At 52.0% G+C, this 24,232-nt stretch overlaps 2 protein-coding genes across 2 annotated transcripts; one reads left to right on the top strand and one right to left on the bottom strand.

The window, feature by feature from the left end:
• Positions 1–155: 155 nt before the first annotated feature.
• On the bottom strand, positions 156–23,352 carry DPP7 (dipeptidyl peptidase 7). The gene is made up of 13 exons (XM_075905747.1): positions 23,195–23,352; positions 22,975–23,088; positions 19,030–19,169; positions 18,156–18,319; positions 16,102–16,237; positions 15,446–15,527; positions 14,429–14,595; positions 11,928–11,988; positions 3,675–3,793; positions 3,438–3,594; positions 2,699–2,763; positions 1,874–1,944; positions 156–597 (listed from the first exon to the last, which is right to left on the bottom strand). The coding sequence occupies exons 1-13, from the start codon at positions 23,259–23,261 to the stop codon at positions 465–467; spliced, it is 1,476 nt and encodes a 491-aa protein (XP_075761862.1). The 5' UTR covers positions 23,262–23,352; the 3' UTR covers positions 156–464.
• Positions 3,822–11,877, top strand: LOC102455913 (kelch-like protein 13). The gene is made up of 4 exons (XM_006112331.3): positions 3,822–5,667; positions 6,746–6,998; positions 9,879–10,039; positions 10,536–11,877. Exons 1-4 carry the CDS (start codon positions 4,615–4,617, stop codon positions 10,926–10,928), a joined length of 1,860 nt encoding a protein of 619 aa, XP_006112393.2. The 5' UTR covers positions 3,822–4,614; the 3' UTR covers positions 10,929–11,877.
• Positions 23,353–24,232: the final 880 nt, after the last annotated feature.

Here is a 24,232-nt window from a genome sequence, read left to right as displayed (position 1 = left end):
GAATATAATCTTACGTGCATCCTATAGTTCTGTGTACCACTACAGTGCTATGGGGATTGTGAATAATACCTTTTGCTCAAGTAAGGCCATATGCTTTCTTCTGTCATTCTGGAAAGCACATATGTGAAGTATGACCCAGTTCCTGAGGAATGGTCTAACACTTCCAGGCAAGCTTTTATTCTCTCCTCAGATGACAATTACATCTTTAACACAATACAGGTAAGCATGTGGCTGGCACCAAGTGCTGTTGCCTTTAGTCAATGGATTTGGCCTACTCATTTTCTTTTGACACAGACTTGACTCACTCACGGGATGCTTAGGAGGTGAATTTTCATCACCATGGTAGAGCCACTTAAATTGGCATTTTCATCAAACGGTCAGTGCAGACTTGGCTCGTAGGCTGCAACCCTTGTGCTTTCTGGTACCAATACTAGCAGCACAGCACTCTGGCTGGCTGACTATCTTCACAGTGATCTACCCACAGACATCTTCTCCCAGGGCTTCTCAGTCCTTGCAGATTGCACCCAGTCATGGATAATCCTTGCTTCTAGGTTGCGTGCAGCTGTGACAGATGGAGGGTCTGCTGGATTATATCCTCTGCAGGGAATGCCACACAATACACACAGTTAGTTGTCCATATCCCTCTGAGCCACAGAAAATCTCAGTCAAGAGCCACACAAGTGAGAAACAAAAAAACAAGACACCAACCTGCACTGATCTGGCCCCCAGCTGAGAAGCAGAAAAAAGAATGACTGCGCTCACCGCAACTCAAGGCTGTAGGGTTCCCCTCGCATGCCAGCCCAGGGGCCAGACCTGCTCTGAGTTACTTCCCGCTGCCAGGCAGAGCCAGCTCTCTACTACTCCCCCCACCCTGCAGCAAGGAGCCAGCCTTATGTTCCAGCCACGCCATGAAGTGCCCCAGCTCATGTTTAGATTAGTTCCTACCACAGCAAACAAGGCTATAGCCGTGCTGCCTACTTACCATCCAACTGTGCAGCTTTCAACTGCTCTAGTCATGTGTAACCCTGAGCAGTAAGTTACAGCATGAGCCAAAGCACCATCCAGCATGTGACTAAGGAAGACAAGCTTGAGACCAGGCCTGTCACCATGCAGGGCTGCATTAGGCTGGCTAGGGAGTGAGGGGTGGGAGGAGAAATCATTTGCCTGTAAAGGAGCTTGCACTGAGAGTAACTTGGCACAAGCCCTGCTCTGAGGGGCCCTCTCACAGATGACACCAAGGCTGTGTCTAGACTGGCAAGTTTTTCCGCAAAAGCAGCCACTTTTGCGGAAAAGCTTGCCAGCTGTCTACACTGGCCGCTTGAATTTGCGCAAGAACACTGATGATCTAATGTAAGATTGTCAGTGATCTTGTGCAAATACTATGATGCTCCCGTGTATTTGCGTAAGAGGACCAGTGTAGACAGCTAAAAACTGTTTTGTGCAAAAAAGCCCCGATGGCGAAAACGGCGATCGGGGCTTTCCTGTGCAAAACTGCGTCTAGATTAGCACGGACGCTTTTCCGCAAAAAGTGCTTTTGCACAAAAGCATCCGTGCCAATCGAGACGCTCTTTTCCGCAAATGCTTTTAACAGAAAAACTTTTCCGTTAAAAGCATTTGCGGAAAATCCTGCCAGACTAGATGCAACCCAAGTGAACCGGAGGAAACTGCAGGTGGGAACCAAATACCGTTTCCATGCTGAGGGAGAAGCAGAGCTAAGTAAGGGGATGGCTCTTCTTCCAAACATTGTTTCAGCAACTTCCTGCTGGGGGCTGCTGGGCTGCCTCCTGCTGAGGATTCAATTGTCTTTCATTGCTGGGATGGCCCAGCTCAAGGGGGAGGCAGGAAGCAAGCCTGACTGTCCCAGGATACCTACCGCAGATCCAGATGGTGAGCGCTTTCCTTAATGGTTATTGCAATGAGTGAGGAACTGAGGTTACTTTTTATCTGGAATGAGAAGATGCGCAAGTTAAGTTCCTGGTACCAGGCAAGTGTGTTGAATTCAGGCTTTAAAGCCAGAGACAGTGCTAGAAAGGGGAAGAGGACACCGGCAGAGTCATTAGCAGGACAGGTACAGGTGTGCCAGGATTACCATAGGCTCTTGGTTTCCTCCCACTCCCAACATGTCAATGTGCTTTCAGAAATGAAACTGACATTACACATGAAAAGCTTCAACTTGTGTGTCCTGGTTTATTTCCCCAATAAAACGTTCAGACCTTCCAGGACCACAAGCCTTTTGGCCATTACCATGGTCCACCAGGCCGCTGAGGAGAATGAATTCAGTTTTAGTTTGCACAAATCTTCTCTTCAGCAGCTGGAAGCTAGGGCGTTATTGCTGGAGCACCGAGCCGGGAAGAAGTTGGCTTTCCAGGTGGAGTGAGGGGTGGTATGGTCACAGCTGGTTCTTGTCCTATGTCACCAAAGTCTGCGCCAGCAGCTGCTAGTGCAAAGAGTCAATATAACCAAATCCTCTCTGGCACAAAAACAGAACTTCCATTTGCCACAAATGTTCTAGGGCTGCCAACGAGCTTAGCAGCACAAAAACGCCTATTGAACAGAATGGGTACAAGCAATTCTGTAGCTGTTTGACATTTCCCTGAAGTGGGGGTTGTGAGCCTGGCTTAGCTCCCCCTTTCTGTATAGTGTTAACCACTGGGGTATCTCCCACACGTGCACAGCCCACCGTGATGCAGATACTTACTCCACCACCTGCCCAGGGATCCAAGTCTCCATTCGAAAAGATGATGTTGCTTGCAGCTTTCAGGTCTGAAAGTCACACACATGATCTCTGAGAAACCTCTTTACTTCCCTGTCCATTTACCAAACCCCATGCAGCTGCCTGAGTGTGTGCAAAGGACAGTGGAACATTGAAAACATTCTTGGCAGTCGCTTTTGGTTTTCCACTTAAGTGAATTGCAGTATGGGCAGACTTCAGAGCCAGGCTTCCCTTGGACTCTGCCACCACCTCCCCTCTGATTTAGTGGGCATGAGGGCCAGAGGCACAGAGGTGGAAAAGAAGCTGTACCGAGACTGCTGCCCATTCTTCCAGAAAGCAGCCAGTCCTGTCCTGCTCTTCCCCCTCCCCCCGCCCGCCCGCCCAACATGACCTGCTCCATGCTTTGCTGGTGCCAGTCTGCTGAGTTTGGGCAAGAATCAATTGGGAGGGAGGAGAAGAGAGTCAAATTAGGAACTGGGAAAAGCCAGCAGAATGTCTGAGCTGGGTTGGTGGAGGTAGTAATGCTCAGAGGGGAGGCGTAAGGGAAATGGGAGGAGGCCGCGGCATGGAGACTAGCTGATTCAACTGCAGTGCCTAAGCAAGAAGAGCTGCAACTGTAAGAATCACTTGCCACCTTCATTCTAAGCAAGCGAACCCTTCCCCTTAGTGCTCTCCAGCCGAGGGAGGGAAATACAACACGCAGGGACAGCAACGTGCCGCTTACCGCTGCCCCAGAACATGGTTTGCAGCCAGTTCCTGCGTGGCTGCACGAGCCACTTGCTGAAGCAGTACTGCTGTCTCGTAGCCTCAGTGAACGGCATCGCAGGGAACATGTCAGTTACATTGTTGCTGTTGAAGGTTAAGTTGATCTCGGTACAAGCCTGTGATGGAAACAGGAACCATCAAGATGCAAAGGGGGAGGAGCTGCAGCAGAGTCCAGGAATTCCCTCAAGCCACATACCTGGTAATCCCATGCCTCGGCATCCAGGCCAGTGCCGCAGCCGGTTGGGTCTGCACATTTTCGGTACTGTTTGTAGACGTCGTAACAGGGCACCATGCCAGTTGAGTTGTAGAACACTCCTGTCGAGCACAAAGAGTTCAGCTAGGCTGTTACCAGTTCAGTGTCTGCACTAACCAGCGCAATCCCAAAGACTCCTGCAGAGACCTGCCGGAGCAGACAGAGACCGGGGGTGTGGACAGGGTAACCGAACTAGAAAGCTGTGCGCCATTTGGAGCCAATCCATAGTGAAGAGTGCAGCTCTCCATCTGCATAGTCAGAGGTCAGCAAAACCCTCTCCCTCTTTGCTGCAATACCCCAATGTCCGCAACAGGCCATCTCAGCCCAACCCTTGTCTCTGGCCTGCGTGAGCCTCCGCCTAAGGCACGTCAGCTGTTGCACAGTCTCCTACACAAACTGTCCTGCCTACGGTTAGTGGCTGTCCACCCCCCAGGGCCGCTTCCAGACTGCAACTTGAGCAAACTGGCCAATGCCAGCCCTGCAGAGAGAATTTTGTTTGATCACTGATTGAGAAAGGGAGGGCGACATGCCCAGACTGGCCCAGCTGAAAACAAGTACCTGGCCAGCGCAAGCCAATCAGGCGTAGCATGGGAGCTGGCGGAGACTGTGGCCGCCTTTGTGTGGATGAATGAAGCTCTGTTTGCTGCCTGCCACTCAAATGACCTCCTCATATAGCAGCCCCACAGGAACACACGCCAGACACAGCAGGGTGAGTGCTCCTAGCCTGTGGATCGGTCTCCTCTGCAGCGCACCCAGCACTTAGCGATCCCGCAACAGACTGGAGTCTGGGGAGCCCACAGCCAGACTGGAGACCCGACATGGGGGGGAGAAATCACCCCTGAGACTTGCAGAGATTCCTGCTCACAGGCAGCTTTCCAAGGGAATGTCGCTCAGCGCTCAGAGCCAGTTGCTTGTGTCGGACACGTACCTGGCCAAGCTCCTGGAGGGAGCGTGCAGCCTCCGCTCCCAGGGCGCGCTGTGCGATGTAACGCTGGAGGCAGAGGGGGTTCGCTTCCCAGCACACAAGATCATTTTGGCTTCGGCGAGTAATTACTGCAAGATCCTGTTTGTTGGAAACTCGAGCCGTGCCGGGAGCGGCGATGCCAGAGTCCAGCTGAAAGCCATCAGCGCAGGTGGGCTGAGGAACGTTCTCAACTTCATTTACTCCAACAAACTGGAGCTCTCCCTGCAGAATGTTGAGGAGACGCTCAAGGCAGCAGAAGCCCTGCTCCTGCGGGAGGTGATCAAGCTGTGCTTTCAGTTTCTGGAGCGCAGCCTGGATGGCGGGAGCTGCCTGGACACACTCAGCATCGCCAAGAGGCTTGGTCCAGAAGAGCTGAGGCAGAAAGCAAGGGCCTACGTCGGGCGGCACTACCGCCAGATACTGACCGATCCTCAGGGCGTGAAGGAGCTGGACAGAGAGACCCTCTGTGACATCTTAGACAAGACAGACATGGCGGGATGCACCGAGCTGCAGCTATTCAACGCTGCCGTAAGCTGGCTGCTGCACGACAGCACGAGGCTACCAGGAGCAGCAGATATTCTAAGGAGAATTCGATTTCCCCTCATCCCCCTGCGGGATCTGCAGAGATACGTGCAGGAAACGCCCGTGATGAGGACAGACTCCAGCTGCCGCAGGTACCTGCAAGAGGCTCTAATCTACCACTCCCAGCTCTACGCTCAGCCAGCCCTTCAGAGCCAGCACACAGGCGTCCGCTCCAGCTCCTCGACGCTGCTCGTTCTGGGGGGCAGAACCACTGACAACAGAGTCTGCCGAGACATGTGGGCTGCAGATGAGAGCTGCAGCGCATGGAGCAAGGTCAGGGACCTCCCCACCCCTGTCTACAACCACTGCGTGGCTGTGATCGGTGACTTCCTCTTTCTTCTCGGCGGCCAGGCCAGGTTCGATCCCTCTGGGAAACGCCCTTCGAACGAGGTAAGGCGCGCCGGGGGGAACCTGGCCCGGGAGTCCTGTTGAGACAGAGGCTCCAACGTGTTCAGCTCTCATAAGGCCACTGGATGTTGCAGGTGCCCAGTGTAAGTGGGAAAAAATCAGGCCCCTTATTCAGCTGCCTAACGTTTGCTGGAAAGAGCTGGCCTTAAGCACGGCAGAGCCCATGGCCCTGGGGTGCCCAACAGAGACACGTTCCTTGAAGAGCTGCCCAGCACAGCGCAGGTTGCTCAGTGGCGCAGCCCAGAGGTGCGGCAGTCGCGCTAGAGAAGGGAATGGAGTCCTCTCCCGCTGGTCAGGGCGGGCCCGCACCTACTGGGACTTCCTAGCGCTCTGTCTGGTTCTCCGGTCCCGCTGGGTTGGGGCCCACCAGGCCCTTTGGGAGACACGTTAGCTCACTTACTCTCCATCGCGGTTTAGTTTATTCCACCTCCTTGAATCGCATCGGCAACCCTCGTACGCCAGCCCCAAACCAGGCCAACCTCAACGTTTTTAGTAGTAGAAATGGGCCTCAGCAATCGATCCTCATGGCCTTCGACCTCTACTGCCCAGTCCAGGCCCTCTCAAATGGGATCATTCAGACCGGCCCCTCTGCCCCAAGACGCAACAGCAGGAGTTAGTCTAGGGCACTCGCGGCTTGTGTGCGACCACCAGCCATTGCGTAGATTTCGAAAAGCTCTCTGGCATGCGGGTCCTGTCTGTGGACAGGGCTGGGCACACTGAGCCGTTAAAGGAGACCGTGAAGGTTGGGATATTACTCCCTCAGTGTAATCCCAGCATGTGTCGCCGTTCCACGCTCATTCTAATCGAGCTGGCTCGTGCAGCCGAGCTGGGAGCCTGAGGCAATGCAGGCGGCAGCAGGGGCCAGCTGCCCAAGGAGTTACTCAAGGCTGGGGGCAGACTGGTACAGGCCCCGCACACCCGCAAAGCCACGGCTTGGCCGCGCCAGTACCCAGTGCCTGACTGAAGTTAGCAGAGGTGCGTCTGCTCGAGCCGCAGTGACGCCCCAGCCAGCTGCCTTGCGCGGCTCCCGGCCTTGCTCCGTGACCGCCGTCCCTCCTAGGTGTTCCGGTTTGATCCCCGCAACGCGGCGTGGCTCCAAGTCTCCAGCATGCTGGAGAGGCGAACGCGCTTCCATGCGGACGTGCTGTTTGGGCGCATCCTGGCCGTGGGCGGCGGGACGCTGCTGGGGAAGCTCACCAACACGATGGAAGCATACACGCCTGCGGAGAACCAGTGGGAGTGCGCGGCTCCCCTCCCCGTCCCCGTGGCTGACCACGCAGGCGCCACCCACAAGGGAATCCTCTACGTGTCAGGTAACGTGGCTCTGGGAACCTCCGGAGCTTCCTGGCGGCCTGACCAGGCCAGTGCGTGGCTGGGCGAGTGCCCAGGGAAGTCCAGTGTGCTGTATGGGGTAGTGCTGGTCCCCTCCCAGCTCAGCCCCACCCATTACATCAGGGCAGTGCCCTGCAGGGGAGACTTACACAGGCTGCAGTAAGAGAGCCCGTGGAATGTGTGGTCAGAACAGGAGTTTTGACCAGGGTGTTGGGACCAAATTCCAGCTGCTTTCCTTTCAGAAAGCAAGCTAGCAGGAGGCTGGCCAAGCACGGCCGCATCTCTAGCCACCCACGGGATGTGCATTTTAATGGCAGGCGTGGGACTAACCCCGGCACTGCTCAACCTAGGAAATAAGCACAGGAAGTAAGGAGGGGTAAGCTGCTGAGGGCAAGGCCCGTCTCTCGCGATGTGACGTTTCGTACAGCACCTCGCACCAAGCCCGAGCCTCGCGGGGAGCACTGCCACGACTAGAGTTTACACTGGGGTGGGCAATAACTTTTTGATGGGGGAGACACTCCCTCCCCCCCACTTACTTTTTGATGGTAAGTGGTCAAGGGCTGAACTTTTCTATGGAGGGGTCTGGGATGGAGGGTGGGTGTAGAAGGGAGCTCGGGGTGCGGGTGTGGGGTCTGAGAGGGAGTTTGGGTGAAGGAGGGGGCTGTGTCCGGAGGCAGGGGTGCAGGGAAGGATTCTGGCCTGGGGAAAGGTGTAAGAGGGGTGCAGGGTTTGGGAGGGAGTTGTGATCTGGGGGAGGGGTGCACAGGATTTGGGTGGTGGCCTGGGCTAGGGAGTTGGGGAGTGGGCGGGGGCTGCCGGAGGCAGGCTCTGGTCAGGAGGCACTTACTGAGGTAGCTCCTGAGCAGCAGCCCTACAGGACCCTGGGACAGGCTCCCTGCCTGCCGCAGCCCCAGGCTGCTCAAAACAGCTGGCTGCTCCCCTGGCTTTCTGCTCTGAGTGCCGGGAGGCTTCATGCACTGCCCCCACCCCAGCAAAATCTCTCAGCCCCTAGTGCTCAGAAACCAGCCAATGGGAGCCGAGAGATTTTGCTGTGGCGGGGGCAGCGCGGGAAGCCTTCCCCTCCCCCCAGCGCCTAAAGCAGAGAGCCTCATGGAGCTGCCAGGTGCTTGAAGCAGCACGGGGCAGATCTGAGCCAGAGGGTCCCATCAGGGCAGCCCATGGGCTGGATCTTGCTTGCCCCTGATTTACGTTCAGGCCCGTTAAGACAGTTGCTAAGGCTGTAAAGTCGAGTGCTCAAAGTTAGGACACAAGTAAGGTTGCCAGGGCGACCCGAATTCAGTCCTTTTGCGCATAAGCACTTGGTACGTTCTTTAGCTACATGATCACAAGCTGTACTCCCCCGCCTGCTTTCTAGCCCCTGCTCCAAGCATGAGGACACTGGAACTTTTCAAGGAAAAAGTCACCAGAATTTTTCCATAGGCCATTTCCCTCGCTTCAGTCTTGGAAACAGCTAAACTGTTCTGGCTGGAATCTTTTAAGCAGCAGCCTGATGCAAGCACTTGTCATGGCAAATTTCATTTCAGCCACTCGGTTTGGCAAGTTAGGAGGAACTGAAAACAGCCTTATAAATGGGAAAACCAAACTGAGCTAATGCTCTGTCCTAAACATGACAGAACACAAGAATGAAGGGTTCCTACAGCAATCACTACCTGGCCACCCAGTGTAAGGTGCAGTCACCAGGAGTCCTGCCACGTCCGCAGACAGCGCGTCGTTAATACAATGACATTTATATTGTGGCTTATGTGCTACAAGATGATCTGACATTGTAGTAGGAACCTTTATTTTTGACTTAGATTTAAGGCTAGAAATGACCAGCCCTATAATCAAGCTCGGCCTCCAGGTTTTGATTTGAACTGTGCAGTTGGGATACTGCTGTGGTATCTTAGGGTGAAGGAGTCACGGCAGTTCTACGTGAGTGTCCAAACAAGCAGAAGAGCCCATCTGAAGTGGCAGCTCTAATACACCTGGATCCAGTGCAACGCTCTTGTATCACTAAGAGTGCTCCTCTGACGTAGACTGGAAGGATGGCCCGGCGGTTCTAGCATGAGCCTGAGACACACGAGTTCAATTCTTTGCTCCACTACAGCCTTCCTGCTTGACCTTGGGAAAGTCACTGAGCCTCTGGGCCTCAGTTTCCCATCCATACGGTGAGGATAAGTATGCTCCCCGACCTTCCAGGTGTTATGAGAATGAATGAATTAAAACCATTGTGAAGTGCTGACCCGGGTGGCAGTGGATCACAGAAGTTAGACTGGACGGGACCCCCAGGGTCAGTGACTCTAGTCCTTTGCTGTCACAGGCAGCCCTGTCCCACACTTCCATTTGTAGTAGCAGCTCTGGCCAATCACACCAAACCCTGGGTCTGCAATGCTAGTGGCAAAGCTTACAACAGAACATGCTGTATCCAGGCAGAGGGGGCGTGGGGAGCGTTTGTGCAAGCCTGAGTTAACATGGTCAGCCAGATCTGACAGCCCATCCCCCCTTTTCTTTGCCTCAAAGATTCTGACTGTCTGCGTTATTCAGCTCAGCCGGCAGGAAGGGATGTGGGGAAAACCCTTTTGCGGGAAACAGTTTTCACAGCCAAGGGTTGACTTCTGATGCTGCTCCAGCACGCCCTGTCTGCTGAGACAGCCCCTCCCCACCGAGGAGGAGAGACAGCTGGGTCTTTGGGGTACAGCCGGTTGGCAAGGCTGCCTGTGCAGCTGGGATGCTTTCCTTTCACCTTCACATAGGCAGTGATGGCTGGTAAGACCCCTTCATGCCATTTGTAGAGTCCTGTGAGCCTCTGCTGAGAGCTGATTTCGCAGGGCAGAGGGATTCCCTCCGTGTTTCTCTTCCAGGGGGCTTTTCGGCCGGCAAGACCTTGAGGGACATGCACAGCTACCTCCCTCGCCTGCGGCGCTGGATCGCTAACCGGGCCATGGCCTTTGCCCGCTGTGACCACGGAATGGCTGCAGTCACAGACAGGATCTTCTGTATTGGAGGCAGGACGTTAAATGCTGTAAGTGCTGCTGTTACCACAATATGACCCACCTTTCAGGGGCTTCTCCCTCGTGCCTTGAATCCAGTGGGAGACAGACCCGGGGCTGTCGGCCCCTAGGCGTGCTTGCTGTCCCCTGCAGTCCTCCATTCTGACACCACGTGGGCGCTTCATTTGGGTTTCTTAAGATGCCTTTAATATCACTGAAAACCACTTTTACAAAACTGAGCAGTCCCGTGGCACTCGCAGACTAACCGACTAACAGGATGGTATCCCGAGCGCTCGGGCAAGCCCCACTTCCTCAGATGAGATGATCTTGAGACTTTTAATACGATTGCTACATTTCAGCTATGCATGAGGCACCTTATGCCCCCTGGTGGGCAAAGGGTTTAAGAACAATTTGCTTCTAAGCAGGTGGTCTTGAGACACTGGTGGCAGGTGGGGCACAGTTAGCCAGTGTTCCAGTGCCATTCCCCGCGGCCTGGTGGCAAGTCAGACTTGCTCTGGTTCCTTGCAGGCAGAGGAATGGATTCAAGTGAACGAGACGGAACATTACTGCCCGATGACTGACCAGTGGACCACGCTGACACTTTCCCCCTTCGCCTGCTGCCAGTTCAGCGTCGCTGTGCTCCACTCGCGGCTCTACATCACAGGAGGCGGCTCGCTGCACCACATGAGTAAAGACGACAGCGTGTTCATCTATGATCCTGACGGGAGGATATGGAAGAAAGCTGGCTCCCTGCCTACTGCTTTGGTCGACCATGCCTCCTGCATGATTAGGCTGTCCTGGGAGAGGTCAGCTGAACAGCAGGAAGGAGGAGAGCCATCCTCGCCCAGTGGGAACAGCAGGAAAAGATCCACTCTCAGCTTGTTCATCACCAACAAACAAGAGCCCTCCTTGGCTTTTTAAAGGGAGCAGGAAGAGGACGGGTGGAGGAGCTGCTCTGACAGAGCACATGGCAACTGCCCGCAGCATTTCGACAGCTCTCCTCACTTCCTCCCCAGCCCTGCAGCTTGTGACTTGGGAGCAGTGCAGCCTTGGCTGGTGCTGGGGCGCTACGCTGAGGGGCAGCGGAGGCAGAAGGGGAGAGGAAAAGGAGAGGTGTCTCAGCCACAGGGCTCGGGGTTGGATGCTTCTGGGATGTTAAAAATAAATATTTTTCCCTTTGGAATCTAACAGATGCAAACCTTTTAAGGGTGACGTTTTCTTTTAAAAAGTGCTTCTAAAGAAGTGTGCGGTGCTGCAGATCGTACTCCATGGTCCTGTGACATATCAAACATCTCCTTGCAAGTCCCCTTGGGCCCACAAGCCCGCTACCTTCCACCCCTAGTGAGCCCAATATAAAAAACACAGGTGTGAGGCCAGAAGGGACCTTTAGGATCGTGCAGCTGACCTCCTGCCCCCCGTGACTGCTGAATCCAGCCTGTTGAGCTGACGTGTGGGTAAGATTTTCAGAAGGCCTAATGACCTGGAAGAAAGTCTCAAAGTCAGCGGGTGAGGCGCCCAAGAGGTCGAGGAACATCTACAGGACCCGATTATCATCCAGCTAGTGTGGGCAACAACAGCAATGCAGAGCCAGCAGCCCAAGTACATTCCCAGGGTCCCCAGCAGCATGGCTGCTAGTCGGTCCCTATACCGTCCCCTTGCTAGCGAGGTGGCAGTGACCACGGTTACAGCTGTCTGCTGCACACCCACCTTCCCTTGCAGCGCAGACACATCCTCAACCCCCCCACTGAAAAACAGAGACCCCCAAGATACCACTTGTGCCAGGTGGGAGCCGAAGGTGCAATAGGCTGGAGCACTGCAGTCCTGGTGCCGCCGCAGTGCAGCACAGACCGTGCGGGACAGCTCAGCAGTCAGTGCTTTCGAGGAGTTTCAAATAAGACTAAGCGGAGCCACGTAACTCACCAACAAGCGCTGCCAGCCCTTTAACGGGGTCCTGGTGGGCAAGAATCTGGGCACAGGCAGCCTATGGAAGAGACAGACACTTGGGTCAGTTTCCAGGCCCATGGCTTAAATGGCAAACAGGTGAGTTCTCACTTCCACAAAGATTGTCCTGACAGCTTAAAAACCATGGTGGGGAAGGACCCACCACTCACTGACTTCCAGGTCGGAAGGGACCATTACGATCACAGAATCCTGGGGCTGGAAGAGACCTCGGGAGGTCATCAAGTCCAGCCCCCTGCCCAAGGCAGGACCAACCCCAACTCAATCGACCCAGCCAGGGCTTTGTCAAGCTGAGACTCAAAAACCTCTAGGGATGGAGATTCCACCCCCTCCCTAGGGAACCCAGCCCAGTGCTTCCCCACCCTCCCAGGGAAATAGTTTTTCCTCTCATCTAACCTAGACTTCCCACACTGCAACTTGAGCCCATTGCTCTTTGTTCTGCCATCTGTCACTAGTCTGATCATCTAGTCTGACTCATGGACACTGCAGACCACAGCCCCTCACAAACCCACTTCTGCAATCAGCCCCTAACCTCGGACATTTACTCAAGTCCTCAAGTGATGTTAGAGATGCCACCATTTACTTTAAACCAACCAGTGACTCATGCCCCCGCTGTAGAGGAAGGTGACAAACCCTACGGTCTTTGCCAGTTTTAACTAGGAGAAAGTTCCTTCCCAGCCCCGAATACGGTGATGGGTTGCACCCTAAGCAACCAGGATTCTGAGCGACTTGGAGCCCTTCTCAGCTCATGCCCCATCTCCAGCCAGTCCCAGAGGGGCCATGTGCCACTGTGGGCGTGCTCATCACACCATCCCCTCCCTAAACTTGTCAGGCTGGAGCCCAGTTAGGCTTTTGGCCCCGCTACTCCCCCGGGGAGGCTGGTCCACAACTTCACCCTCTGATGGCTAGAAACCAACATCAACAGTCAAGCCTACCTGTGTCGATGGCCAGTTTTTAGCCATTTGTCCTGTGTCAACATTGGCGCTTAACTCATGTTTTTATAGAAAGTTATCAGACCTCCCCTTACCCTTCATTTCTTTTGGCTAAACAAGCCAAGCTACTAAGTCTCCTCTCGTAAAGAAGATTTTCCATTCCTCAGATCATCCTAGGAGCCCATCTTTGCATCCCTTCCCATTTGAATTTCTTTCAAAATATGAGAAACCAGAATTGCATGCAGTATTTCAGGTAATCACATGATTGTTCCCTGTCCTGTTTGTTCCCTCAGAAGCACCTGGTGCTGGCTGCTGTTGGCAGACAGAACACTGGGCTAAAATGGACCTTTAGTCTGACCCAGTGTGACTGTTCTTAGGCCATGTTTCTAGTAGTAGAGCCTCACTAGTAGCTTCTGTTTGGTATCTTCACCAGTGATTTATATAACGGCACAGAGAGTATGCTTACAGGGTTTGGAGATGATACCAAGAGGGAAGGATTGCAAATGCTTTGGAGTATAGAATTAAAATTAAAAATAATCTGGACAAACTGGAGAAATAGTCTGAGATAAATAGCATGAAATTCAATCAGGACAAATGCAAAGTACAGCACTTTGGAAGGAACAATCAGCTGCAGACATACAAAACAGGAAATGACTGCTTAGAAAGGAGTACTGCAGAAAGATCTCTGTCATAGTGGTGCGCAAGCTAAATACAAGTCAGTGAGACACTGTTGCAAAAAAAAGCAAACACCGTTCTGGGATGTATTAGCAGGTATGCTGCAAGCAAGGCAAGAAGTAATTCTTCCGCTCTACTTCACGCTTATTAGGCCACAACTGGAGTAATGCATCCAGCTCTGGACACCACAGTTCATGAAACATGTGGACAAACTGGAGAAAGTCCAGAAAGAGCAACAAAAAGGATGAAAGGTCTAGAGGGAAGACTGAAAAAACTGGGTTTGTTTAATCTGGAAAAGAAGAGTCTTAACAGCTTTCAAGTACCTAAAAGGGTATTACCTGGAGGAGGGAGGAAAAATTATTCTCCTTACCCTCTGATGATAGGAAGTTTTTCCCAAAGTCCAACCTGTCAGTGTGGTTAAGCATGGAAATAAATTGCCTAGGAGGTTGTGGAGTCTCCATCATTGGAAACTTTTAAGAGCAGGTTAGTCAAATTCCTTTTAGGGATGGCCTAGATGGTGCTTGGTCCTGCTGTGAGTGCAGGGGACTGGACTCTCAAGGTCTCTTCTAGTCCTATCACTCTGCGAAAGGTGTCTCAAGTTGGACAACTGAACGACAGAGGCTTCTGACATGTTTAGATACTTCTAAAAGTTCGGGTCAATGTGCTTGTATTGTGTGTAACTTGAGTGAAAGCAGAGTTTGGCTGAGGCTGACCTCAGCCATCCACACCTGAGCAATTGGTTCCAGATCTATTTAGAGACAGGACAAAATGAAAACAATTCAAAACATGATAACATTCATGGTCTCTAGAGGGTTTAAAAGCTCTTCTTGACCCCTCCAGCACCCTTGCACTCACCTTGACAGGGTGAGCAGGCAAGTGACCCAGGAAGTCTGTTTTGTAAGGGTAGTTCAACATGGCCATCATGGTAAAGGCATTTCGAGCAAACCCAAACAGCTGGTAGATGTCTTCCTTGGAAGAAAGTCTCTGGCACACGGACATTTCACTGCTGATTCTATCATAGGCTGCAGGGGGAAACAATACAAACGCTCTTAAGAGTGTAAATTGATATCACACAGTCACGCCATGTTTCGCTCACTCCTTATGACTCTCTAGTCAGGGGTAATATGAAGCTATGAAAATAAGAACGGAGTTTGTAACCCTACGTATTAACTTACTGAGGCTTGGGTGTCTGGTCACAGATTTCTCTCCTCCCTCCCCCCCCGGTGTAATAACCCTGTGTTCTTTCACTGACCTACCTGCTGCTGCTTGGCAGGGTGGCTTACCCAAACTGGAAACCCCACTGCACTAGCTGACTGAGCCACAATTAGCGACATAGGTAGCTTTAGAGGTCCCAGCACATGTTGCCTGTACCTCGGCGGAAAGGCGTTAGAACAGGGACAAGCAAACGCGAAGTGAAGGACGTGAAAAGGAAGAAGGAAGAGGGAGAAAAACAGGAAGGGGCTGCTTTAGCTCATCAAACAGCGGCTGACATCACAGTCAGCTTGCACACAATGCACATCATCTGTCTGTGCATCACGTGGTCGTAGTGTGTGTTTATAAAAACACCCCCCAGGCCTTGTCTACATGAGGAAGTGATATCCACCTAACCAAAGGTGTGATACTAAATTAGTTTAATTAAGCTAGTGCAAACCTCAATGATGACACACTTATTTCAATTAAAGGGTCTCATGTCAATCTAGCTCAAGTCTTTCATCATATGCCAAAATAAGCCACTCAGACCTACATGAAGGGTCTGGACAGCTGTTTAAACAAATCAGCTGAAAAATGGCACCTGTCTCCATCCAAGAGGCACTGGGAGATACCTGCCTGCTGCCCAGACGTTCTATGCTGGGGCAACCAGGTCCATCTTACCTCCACTCAAGTAGAGGTCGTTGATTTCCTGGAAGGCTTTGCTCACAGCCTTGGCACAAGCTGGACTTGCGTTCTGAAAATTCTAAAGAGAGAAAGATTAGAGCAGCCAAACGAGGAAGCGCACAAACATGGATAACTGCTCTGAGGTCTACAGTCCTTGCCTCCGGACTGCACGCCACTTGGGCAAGTCTTATGTACCCTCCTAAGGATGGTGTTGATACAACTTCTGCCCTCTCCTCCAATTGTAGGAGTAAAGGAAGAGCTTTTTTACACTAAAAAAACCCAGCAAAAATCCAATGTCAGGTTTGTATGATAATTAATGGCACCATTAATACCTAAAGCAAAGCAAGGAGCTGCATGTTGGACACTGCTTTAGGGAAGAAGTTAACTCTCACACAAGGAAGACCTCTCAGAGCTGGGGTAGGCAGGGAACAAAGAAGAAATGGTTTCAAATATTTAGTTTTTAAAAGATGCAGCGTCCTGTATTCCCTTGACAATTTTAGCTCTTAAATGAGACATTTGTTCACCTAAAAAGCATTTCAGGCCTTTCCCACAAGACATTCAATTTCCTTAAGCTTTCACCCAGATCTACGCAATGGCAGGTTGGAGAGACGCTGCCGCTTAGAGACAAGCCAGCTACCAAAGTGTCCACTTACTGCAGTGACAGCTTGAAAGAACTCGTTGGGGTCTCCGATCCCAGCCACAGACAACAGAGGAGCACTCGCAGCGAGTGCCCCAGCCACAAGGTTAGGGTATTTGATTCTCATGTAAGCACTCAGCATTCCTCCGTAACTGAGGAAAGAGCGAGAGAGGACGGTTATTTCATTCAAGAGCTGTGATCCAAAGTAAATGTGTTTGGTAATTTGGGCCTTGTGAAGCCAGCAGTTCTGGCCCCACCCAACCCAGTGAGACTGGAAATCTAAGTGAGACTATCTTAGTTTAACAGAGCAGCTCTCTAGTCCTTTCCTTTCCAAAGACCCAGACCAGCAGGCTGCTGCACTCTAATGGAGGGCAGGCATGCAGGGCGCTGCATAGAGAGCTTTCTGTTCCCTGGATAAGCTCCCAGAGCCTGCTGCCAGGAAATGAAGGCAGGCAGACACCTGGGGCTGGTTAAGCACTTGCCGGGAGGGGCCGGCTAAACACACACCTGCAGCCAACAGAAGCCTGTGGGGCTGCTTTAAAAGGTTCCCCCGGGTACGGAGGGGAGGACAGAGTGACGGAGCGGAAGGAGGAAGTGCTGCACAGAAGAGCTGGAGACTGACTAGCAGGTACCAGAGGAGAGGCCCTGGGAGGGATCGTTTAGGGAAGTGGATAAAGCTGCCAGGCTGGAAGTGAAAACAGCTCTGTGTGTTGCTGCTGCCTTAGGGTCCCTGGGCTGGAGCCCGGAGTAGTGCGAGGGCCTGGTTCCCCCCTAAGCCTCCCCTGCCAGTGCAGACTTCCCCAAGAGGGGAGACCAAGACTAGAGGAGTTTTCACCCTGAAACCATGAACTAGCCTGCGAGGAGTATGGCTCGGTGAGCTGTGGTCCCCGCCTCTAGCAAGGGGAGAGGCTGTGTGGAGGACCACAGCGCGCCTCTGAGGCTAACATGATCCACCAGTAGCGCGAGACCCCCGGGGTACGGCCAGAGCTTTGCTGCAACCACTGGATTGAGACAGAAGCAACCGGTCTCTAATCTGCAGAAGGCATCTTGGGTGTGAGGGCATCTACAGTTCACACACAATGAGTCAGTTACATTTGGGGTGTACACCCTCAATATGTACTTGCTGACCTTTCCCCAAATCCCCAGGCAGCTCTGGGCATATGCAGAGACTGAAGGCCCTCTCTTTACCCACAAAGATTCCTCTCTGTGGCCCAGTCAAAGTTGTTCATCAAGCGCCCCTCCAAGGCCCAGGGGGTATTTCAGTTGCCAAAATGCCTCCTTACTGAGCCTACCAGTGACTGCAATAGCTTCCATAACGCAGACACAACTGACATGGGGAGTCCCTTCACACATGCTACTGAAGTGCTTTACTCTAGTCAAATCCCTCTAGTCTCCAGCACCCTGTGGTTAATGTGATCTGGAAACTCGAGGGTTAAAAACTCTTTTATCTCATTACCCATTTCCTATCTTCCACTAGGAAGCATTTTATTGCTTTTTTTACATTAAGCAACCCAGTCTTCTGAAGTTCCTGGGATCCAGCTCTCCCGGTTGGCTCAGGGACAGGCACAGGGCCTGGTACTAACTCGTTCACTGATACTGCTGAGAGATTTTCACTTAACTGTGTCTATAAAGTGACCAGAAGCCAGGACTGACTGTGACTGCCAGCCCCAATACCTGAGATGAATTACCTGTTTCATTAAGGCACCAACCAAACCTTTCATCTCCTTATCTTATGCTGCCTTGCAGGGAAGAGATTAGGAACTGACTACTCAGCATGCGCTCCTATTTTAGGCCTTGTGTCCTAGCACAGGACTGAAGCAGCAAATATCAGGAATCAAGTGTCAGGAAACTAGTTTAGTAAGTGGGGGAAGGAGTAGCATTCCGGAGTTATACCCTCCCATGTGCAATTTTACCCATCATGCTTCAGTGCAAAGAAAACTGAAGTGAGAGAGTAAGGGATCCTGGAAAAGTGTGCATTTGTACTGGAGGGGAAGCCAATAAGAACAGCATCACACCAGTTAGGGAACAGTGTAGAGAAAGGTAAGTACTTGCGGAGACATGAGCATTTACCTGCCTCCAAAGGCAATGACTGGGCAGTCCCTGGCCCCATACTGCTTTTTAAGCTCTGTAATGAGCACTGCATAGTCGGCAAGGGCTTGTTCCACAGTGAGCAAGCTGGTACGTCCCTGCTGCATTGACAGTTTCCCAAATGGAAGAGAGGCCCCATAATACCGCTGAAAGAAAGGAGGCATAAAGAGATGTTGGATCTGCTGCATCATACCTCCCTCCTCCTGGGTAACCATGGCCAAGCCTGCCAGTGTCAGCAGCAGCCGATTGTCATTCCCATCCTACAGCTGTGTAGGGTCCTACATCAAAAGCCGTAGTAGTTGTTCACTTTTGTAACTAACAGGTAGTCACACGACAAGTTAAAACAGCCGCTATTAACTGTCCCCTTTGCTGGCTATCTTAGCAGAGATGCCAACAAAGCAAAAAACAAGGGTTGACTAAGTAATGAAGACTGACCCGCTCACCTCATTTATAGACCTTCAAATCCATACAGCTCCCCAGACTGCAGAGAGCTTAAACGGGTAATAAATCAGGTAAGAACCATTGGATCAAATGATCACGTTATGCACAACAACACACCATTTTCTGGCTGTGAAGGTATGGATATTCAGAGCCACACTAAAAAATTATCTAAAGCACAAGCCAGCCTAGATTTTGCTGAATTAATGTATTTATACAGCACCACTGATGGACATAACTCATTTAGAGTACATGGTTCAGTAGAGCAGAGTCCCTAGTATGTCTCGCTTGTCCATGGCAGGAGCACAGCCATTTCAGAGGAAGGGATATGTGTCTACTTATCCTGGGACTGTGGAGGGCTGTGCTGACAACATCTGATGGAGATAAGATATGGGGAGCAAGTCAATAAAATACTCACATGCTCAGCAAAAATCACTAGCGCATTCTGCACTTCGGCCAGCTCAAGTATGAAGCCAGAATTCTGAGCAAATTCCCAAATGTCTGCTTCATTCCCAGTATAAAAGAAGATGGGCCCAACTCCCTTCTTCCAGAATTTAGCTGCACAAGACAGTCATATGAAGCACATTAGAGAAGAAAAAAAAAGTTGTGGAGCTCTGTCCTTAGATAAATTAATGGGGAGTTTTGTAGGAGTAAGCACTATATGACGGGGCTGAATTAACTGAAAAGAGACTGAGTCATACTGGTCTGACACACTGAGGAATACAAACATTCCAGATTAAGGGCCATGTGCCATCCCAGAACATCTAAGGGTGATAAATCAGTATTCTACTGAAGGCTGTATGTGGCCTGCTATTTTTCTTCTGTGCCTAGAAATCCCAAGCCTCAGAGAACTGCAGGGCATTAGAAACAGCTATCCTTATATTAGTAATTAACTCACATTTTACATAGTGTATTTCAGTGCAAAGGAGCCAGGTACTTGGCACTTCTCCCCTTTAGTGAATGAATGGCCACTACATTAGCAAAAATATGGTTGATACCCATAGACATTGTCTATTTTCACATTCTTACTGTGATATGTGAGGTAGCCCACCAATATGAAAACGGATGCAGATCACTTGTCTAGAACTGACTGCAAGTACAGTTCAGGGTAGCAAGAGCTCATGAGATGCCTGCAATTACTAAGTTCTAATATAGACACTTCATAGAAGCATGTCCTGGAACAAAAATTTGTGTAGCAGTTAACAGACTTCATTTTAACAGAAACAGACTGAGTTTATTTTTGACAAATAGTGTGACATTGTCTATGCAGTAAGCAGATAAAAAGAACATAAGAACGGCTACCCTGGGTCAGACCAAAGGTCCATGTCCTCCCACAGTAGCCAGTGCGAGATGCTTTAGAGAGAATGAACAGAACATACAGTAATAATCCATCCCATCATCCACAGCCAGCTTCTGGCAGTCAGACGCCAGGGCCACCTAGAGCAGGGGGTTGCATCTCTGACGATCTTGGCTAATAGCCATGGATGGACCTATCCTCCATCCCTGACACAATTTGGGTTTTCACAGCATCTGCTGGCAATGCGTACCACAGGCTGTGCATTGTGTGAAGTGCTTCTTTTTGTTTGTTTTAAATCTGTTGCCTGTTAATTTCACTGGGTGACCCCTGCATCATGTGTTATGTGAAGGAGTAAATATACTATTTCCTTATTCATTTGCTCTCCGCCGTTCATGATTTTATAGACATCTGTGATATTGCCCCTTAGCAATCTCTTTTCCAAGATGAAAAGTCACAATCTTTTTAATCTCTCCTCACACAAACGTTCTATAGCCTTAATTTTTGTGCCCTTTTCTGTCCCTTTTCCAATTTTAACCTTGAGATGGGGAGCCCAGAAACTACTCGTGGTATGCAAGGTGCAGGCATTCCACGGATTCATATAGTTTTATTTATCTCTTCCCAAATGGTTCCTAACAGTATTAGCTTTTTTGATTGCTGCACATTGAGTGCATGTTTTCAGAGAACTAGCCACAATGATTTCCAGATCTCTTTCTTGAGTGGTAGCAAATAATTTGGTAGCTACAGTCCATCACTTTGTATGTCCAGTTTCTTGGGACTTGAAAGGTTACCCAGTTAACCAGGAAGCATCACTCTTAATAGGTGATGCTTCCTGGTTCAGGGTAACCAGTTGGGGCTGTACAGAGCAGCCTCTGTCTGCAGGGCACCTGGCCCACCATTGACAGCGGCTGCTCTCATCCAGAGCAACCCCTGTCCGCCCCACAGAGAGGAGCTGTGCTGGCATCTGGAGCAGCCTCTGTCCATTGGGAGCTTGGCACGGCCAGGGGCTGTTCCAGTGGAGGCTGGAAGCCAGTGGCAATCACGGCCAGTGCCAGCACGGGGCTGGAAGTGTGAGTTCAGCAGGCTGTTCCGAGGGCTGGAGAAATCCCCCACCTGGATCCTGCTTAATGGGTTAACTGGCTAAACATTGGGTTAACTTAACACTTAACCGGTTACCTGATGAACTGGGATTTTACATCCATAGTAGGAACTATGTTTTCTAATGTGCATTATTTTGCATTTGTCAAGTGAATTTCATCTACCATTTTGTTGCCTAGTCACCCAGTTCTATACGATCCCTTTGTAACTCTTCACTATCTGCTTTGGACTTAACCATTTAGAGTAATTTTGTATCAACTGCCAGTTTTGCCACTGTTCACCCTTTTTCCCTATCATTTATGAATGTTGAACAGCACTGGACCGTGTACAGATCCCTGGGAGACACCACTATTTATAATAGTAATAATGGTATTTGTATTTATAAATCAGTTGTGAAATCACTGACTCAGATCAGGGGCACTTATTCATTTGCAAAGAGACAGCTTTTATTTCCAGGCCATGCGTGGATAACCAGCAGGGAAATCCAGAAGAGCTAATTTACCATTAAGTGGAACTATGTTCAAATATACAATACTATAGTACTAGTGACTAGCAATTATCTGAAGTACCAGAAAAGTTGGCTATGGGACCAAATGAAAGTGTGTGTGGTTTTTTTTAAAAAAATACTGTTTTAGACAAACTTTGGACAACTCCCAGCTAATCTCATGAGAGTCAGCTGACTTACTTGTGAAATAAGTTCTGGCAGCCAGAAATCTTTAGTAGTTTCAAATCCCTAATGACCATCACACAAGGCCCACAATGCACAAAATGAAAGTGTGTGTGTGGGGGGGGGGGGGGAGAGATGCATTTTGCAAATCAGCAGAACTGCAATGCTGATGTTTCTTTTGTTTTACAAATATTTAGTTTCAGATTACAGAATTTGGCAGACATAACACTAGGCTCAAATGAGCATAACAGTCAATTTAAAATAAGTATTTCATTCAGTGATTTAAACAACCAACCATTCAATAAACTAGATGAGCACAAGGGAGTGTAGAATACAAAAGTGTTGCAGCAGATATTTCATGGGGGAGAAAAGGGAAGCAGAAACTGTATCAGAGGCAGCAGCGTGTGGGAGGGAGCCAGAGCGTATGGAGAGCCAGCTTTTAAGGCCTCCAAAGCATGCAGGCTCCCTTGGAGCTGCCCGCTCCTCCCTCCCCACGCTGCTGCCTCTCACAGATGCAGGGGCAAGTTAGCTGGAAGATGCCACATTCCCCCATGTGTAAACGTGTAATCACTGGAAATGTCAGAAGTTACACATTTACAAAAAGAAACACATTTTAACATCCCTAGTAATAACAGAAACCAGATCACCGGAGAGATTTGAAACTGGACTCAGGGGATGAACTAGTAGGTGGTCACCCTCTTTTATTTACAATGCTGTGGTACAGCAGAGCCAATCGTTTAATGGAATCACATGGGGAATAGCAGCCTGTGTTCCTGTGCAAGGGGAATGTGAAGTGTATTTCATGCATCAGGAATGTGAATGACTAGTCGACTATCTGATAAGCAAATGCTTTTTGGACAGTCGACAGGCTAGTTGACTAGTTGCTTCCCCCCAACTGTACTGCCTCTATCAGAAAGAGACAGCAAGGGCGAGGAAGTGGAGCGGGGGTTCAAAGCAGCAGCGCTGCGTGGAGCCTAAGGCTGGAGCCCGGGGTCTGTGCGGCACTGCCGCTTTGCAACGTCGCGTGCAGCCCAGGGCCAGCTGGGGTGTCCCCGGGCTGCGTGTGGCCTTCCAAAGCAGCGGCGCCGCATGGAGCCCGGGGTCAGCGGAGGAGTCCCCAGCGGATCCCGTGCTCCCTGGGCTGCTGCTGCTTTGAAACGCTGCGAGGAGCCTGGCGCAGCTCCCTGCGGCGGGCGGCAGGACCCCAGGCTCAGGGGGGCCGAGCTCCCTGCGGCTGCCACCTGTGAGGGGCAGCCCCCCGGCGCGGCGGAAGGGTGGAGGCGGATGCCGCGGGGAGGACGCACCGGTGCGGAGGTAGCGCTGCGGGAAGGTCCGGTTGCCGTAGGACTCGAAGCTGAAGTGGTCCAAGGTCTGGGCGAAGCGCCGCTCCTCGAAGCCGGGCTCGGGGGTCCGGGGCCCTGCACAACCGGGGGGAGGGGGGGGGGTTACAGGCGGGGCGGCAGGGGAGGGAGCGGGCAGGGAAGCCCAGACCCCCCCCCCCCCGGCTCTGCCCCGCGGACCTACCCCACGCGAGCGCCAGCGGCAGCAGCAGGAGGAGCGGGAGCGGGCGAGCGCTGGGCCGCGTTCCCATGGCAACCAGGGCCGGGCGCGCACTGCAGGCAGCGGGACCGGGAAGCCGAATGACCGGGGCCGGGGGTCATGTGACCAGGCAGGGCGGACGCTGGGAAATCACGTGGGGACTGGCCGCTGTTTCTGCCGAGGCCCCGCCCCCTTGGCGCTGCCCCAGAGAGCGGTGTCCGGCCCCCCCAACCCCTCCCCCCACCGGGCAAGGCCCCCCTAACAGCCCCCCCACAGCCCAACCCCCCACACCCCGCATCCCACTGGCCAAGCCCCCCCCACAACCCAGCCCCTGCCACCCCCACTGAGCAAGGCCCCAACACTCCGCACCTGACAGGACAAGCCCCCACAACCTCCACCGGGCAAGCCCCCCCACCAGGCAAGCCCCCCCCCCCCACAACCCAACCCCCACCACACCCACCGGGCAAGCCCCCCCACAACCCAACCCCCACCACACCCACCAGGCAAGCCCCCCCCACAACCCAACCCCCACCACACCCACCGGGCAAGCCCCCCCACAACCCAACCCCCACCACACCCACCAGGCAAGCCCCCCCCACAACCCAACCCCCACCACACCCACCGGGCAAGCCCCCCCCACAAGCCAACCCCCACCACACCCACCAGGCAAGCCCCCCCCCCCACAAGCCAACCCCCACCACACCCACCAGGCAAGCCCCCCCACAACCCAACCCCCACCACACCCACCGGGCAAGCCCCCCCCCCACAACCCAACATCCCACCCCACTGGGCAAGCCCCCCACAAGCCAACCCCCAGGCAACTGCACAGTCTTACCCCTTCAACAGCCGCTCACAGGATCTAGAGTGGCGCACAGAAAGGTAGAGTTCCTAGCATCCTTTTCTTTCTTCAGCTGCTGACGTGGGAACCTGCACCATCTTTAGCCGGTAGAATAGTGATAGAAATGTAGCCCTGTTAGTCTGGTGTAGCTGAAACAAAATACAGGACTGTATTTTGTTTCATCT

Source organism: Pelodiscus sinensis, chromosome 22, assembly GCF_049634645.1.
Source record: "Pelodiscus sinensis isolate JC-2024 chromosome 22, ASM4963464v1, whole genome shotgun sequence".
Classification (NCBI taxonomy): Eukaryota; Metazoa; Chordata; order Testudines; family Trionychidae; genus Pelodiscus; species Pelodiscus sinensis.
This window is presented reverse-complemented; position numbering and strand designations above follow the sequence as displayed.